Raw genomic sequence first — 3,564 nt, 5'->3', positions numbered from 1 at the left:
CCCCCCCCCCCCTCCAAAAATTCTAAAAAATCCATATTTGAAAACAAAACAAAAAAACAGAACAGATGGAGGCCAGTGCAGAAATGCAGGCAGGAGACAGTGCCCTGAAACAGCAGCGTGGGTTTCTGGATGGTTTGGAGTGGGATCTAAGAGGAGGAGGCAAGAATGACACCAAGGCTGTGTCCCAAATAAAGGAGAGAGACCGCCATCCTCCGAGGCGGGAAAGACCCCGGGGAGGACCGGGTGGGGGGGGGGGCGGGGGAGGAAGCGGGGGTTCAGCTTCTGCTCAGGGTGTTGGTGCCATCATCTCTCCAAGGGGAAACACCAAGCGGGAAGGTGCCTGTGCGGAGGTGGAGTTCGGGAGGGAGTCAGGGCTGGAGGGGATGGAAGCCGTCAGCAGACGGCTGGTTCCAGGTGTGTGAAGTGCGGCGAGGAAAAGGCAGGAAAGGGAGCCGGGCGTTTGTGTGGGAGGGTGAGGGGTGTGATCCTTAAAAAAAGATGACCAGAGAAGGGACACGTGCTTTCCCCCGGGATAAAAGAAAGCACTTGGTGGAATTCTGGCAAAATGCACCCAATGCCTCAGGCCCTCGCAGCCAGAGCGGCGCCCGGAGGAACCGGGCCAGCCGGCCGACCAGGATGCCCGGCCCAACTCGCCGCCCGAGGGCCACGGCGCTCGCCAACTTCCTGCCCGTTAGCGTGGTTCCCCGGAAATCAAAACCGAAACTCATCTAAAGGACGTTTCCAGCTTCTTCCAGAAAACCAGAGTTGTGTGGAGACAGGGGAAAGCCCCTGGAACTGGGTCGGAACGCAGGTTCCACTGTACTACAGAGCTCGACTACTTTTTTGGAGCCGATCTTAAAAACGGGTAAACTCGTAAAAGCGGTACAATGACAACTTTTGTCAAGACGGAGGAGGCCGCAGGCTCCTCTTCTGCGTACGCGCCGCCTCTTCCTAGCGTCACTCTGAGGTAACAGCCTTTCTCTTCAATTGCTCCCTGGAACCCCCGGGGCAGGAGGCCTCCCACACTACGGGTCGGAGGAGGAGTCAAGTCACACTGCGCGAACACCGCAGATCACGCGCCACAAAAGGATTTGTAGGGCGGGGACTTTCTCTTGCTCCCATTGGTTGCGGTCGCGAGGCTCTCATCCCCGATTGGATGCTGGGGAGCCGCGGAGCCCCGCAGCAGCCCGCCCCCTGCGCGCGTGCGCACCATAGGCGGGAGCTCCCCGCACTGAGCAAGCGCGGCCTCGTGTGCACTGGAGGGTTGAGTGGAGCGGCGCGCTCTGCGTCCCGGCGCTCCGCTCTCTCAGTCGGTCCCGCCCTCCGTCGCGGCGGCGCGGTGCATCTTGGGATAGGGAGCGATCTCCGAGCGAGGCAGCAAGATGGACGCGGGATTCTTCCGCGTAAGTAGAAGCGCGGGGATCTGTGGTGAGCTGAGGGCCTTACCGCGAAGGCCCGGCAAGAGGCCTAAATTAGGGGCGGGGCGGCCACGGAGGGGAGGCATCGAAGATTCTGAAGGTCCTCGGTGCCAGCGGAGGGCACCCCCTTCCTTGCGGCGGAGACCGATGCGCCCCTGCGCAGTCTCCTCCTTCGGGATCGTCCCCCCTACGCGGCGGCGACGGTCGCCGGAAAATGGCGGCGGTAATTGGCCCGAACGGTACCTCGCCGTCCGCCTGCCTACCTGGGGGGGCCTGCAGGCTAATCCTTGCGCGCCGCCGGGTTCTGGGGCCTAGTGGAGCCGCGAGGAGGAAGTTCCCAGGGGGAGGCCGGAGGGAAGCCCCGAGGTGACTGGCGGCGGCGGATCCCGGAGAGGCGCGTTTTGGGGTATCGCCCCCGGAGAGCGTGTTAGAGAGGACAGGGAACCGCGCTGAGCGTCTTCAATGGGGGAAGCGGGCGCCCCCACCCCCTCCCCCCACCCACTTCCCTCGCCCGTCTCGAAAGCGCCGGGTCGGAGTTCGCGGGAGCCCCCGCCCAATTTGATATCCCTTCGGGGAGGGGAACTAAAGATAACGTGCCGTTAGAATGTCTGAACCGGAGACTCTCGAGGCCGGAGGGGACAACAGAGTAGGCGCGCGTGTGGAGGGAAGCGCGGGCGCGGGGTGGGTCTCCTCCTTCCCGCTCGCTCTCTCCCCGGGCTGGTTTCGCTCTGGAAGTCCTCGGAAAGGGTTCCCCTTAGCGGGGTCCTCCCCGGGCCCCGCGCCCTGCGGGTGCGGAAGATGACCTCCCCGTAGTCGGTCCTCAGGGCCCCGACTTACAGGCTCGTGCTGGAGCCCATTTGTCCCCGTCCTCCGCTCCCGTCGGAAGTGCACACCCCGTGGAGAGCCGGAGGGGTGGGAAGGGGCTCCGCCAGGGTGAGGGCCTGCAGGTTGTTTGGGTGCAGAACGGACCGGGAGGAGTTGGGTTCTGTCTGAGACACAGTCTGTAGTTTCTCATGTAGGTCGGCTCTTTCCCTTTCTTGTGTTTTAAAGGGAAAGTTGGAAGAGGGGCAAGACTGGAACTTCATTAAGAAAGAGACCTTTTGATGCCCCAAAGCCGGCGTTGAAATTCTGTAATTGGCTTTTAATGTGCCAGCTTGTCTTTTGTTTTTTAATCAAAAGTTGCACTATTGCCCGGCCCGCATGGCTCAGTGGTTGAGCATGGACCTATGAACCAGGAGGGCAGGGCACATGCCCGTGTTGCGGGCTCGGTCCCCAGTGCGGGGCATACAGGAGGCAGCCGATCGATGATTCTCTCTCATTGATGTTTCTCTCTCTACCTCTCCCTTCCTCTCTGGAATCAATAAAAATCTGGAGTTTTTAAGTTGCAATATTATTCTATGCATTTGACTTAAAGCTGCCAGTTATTTGACTGTTCTTAAGTTATGCAAACAATACTATGTTTATGTAATGATTCAGTTGAGAGCTTATCAAATTTTCACACTGCTGGTGAGCACATTTAGCTGTCAACGTGTTGTAGTAAATACTGCTCAATATTTCCTGTGGTCCAAATGTAATATTTAAAAACAAAAACCTGTTCTTTTGACTTTCTTATTTCCCATGGAAAGGAGTTCCAATAGAAACAGAGCAAAGTGGTTGATAAATTTAAAGATGAAGTTTGCTTTTGGTGTTGGTAAAAACCTGGAAGGACTGGGTGCAGTTTCCTATATACTGCCTGTAGTTCCTTAGAGGGGTTGATTGGGTTTGAGTTCTGAGTTTAATTTAGGACACTTATCTTTTTAGTACACTGCCAATCAGATAGTAAACTGAAATTTTCAGTTAAGATAGAAGCGATAGCTTTTATTTGCTGAACTTCTGCCACATGTCAGTTACTTTACATATGTCATTTCTGATATACACGGCCGGGTAAAGAAACATCCTCAGAAAGGTTAAGTAACTCGCTTTGAGGTTTTATGGCTTAAGTACTGGCAGAGTTATGATTCTAATCCAGGTACTTTACCTTCCCAAACAAAATTTTCTTGATAATTTTCCAGAGGATAGTGGCCAACTCCGTGGACCAATCAGATTTCATATCACATGGCCAGTTTTTCCATATTTAATTGGGCCAGTGGGAAGGACAGAACGCAGA

At 56.1% G+C, this 3,564-nt stretch overlaps 1 protein-coding gene across 1 annotated transcript in view; it reads left to right on the top strand.

Moving 5' to 3' along the window:
• The first annotated feature begins 1,238 nt into the window (after positions 1-1,238).
• SRRM1 (serine and arginine repetitive matrix 1) overlaps positions 1,239-3,564 on the top strand; it is a 34,012-nt gene continuing 31,686 nt past the window's right edge. The window contains 1 exon segment of the mRNA XM_014446484.2: positions 1,239-1,403. Coding sequence (XP_014301970.1) covers positions 1,383-1,403 — 21 coding nt within the window. The 5' untranslated portion in view covers positions 1,239-1,382.

The sequence above is a fragment of the Myotis lucifugus genome, unplaced genomic scaffold (assembly GCF_000147115.1).
Source record: "Myotis lucifugus unplaced genomic scaffold, Myoluc2.0 scaffold_541, whole genome shotgun sequence".
Classification (NCBI taxonomy): domain Eukaryota; kingdom Metazoa; phylum Chordata; class Mammalia; order Chiroptera; family Vespertilionidae; genus Myotis; species Myotis lucifugus.
The sequence above is the reverse complement of the archived record's forward strand: the minus strand, read 5'-3'. Positions and strand labels throughout refer to the sequence as shown.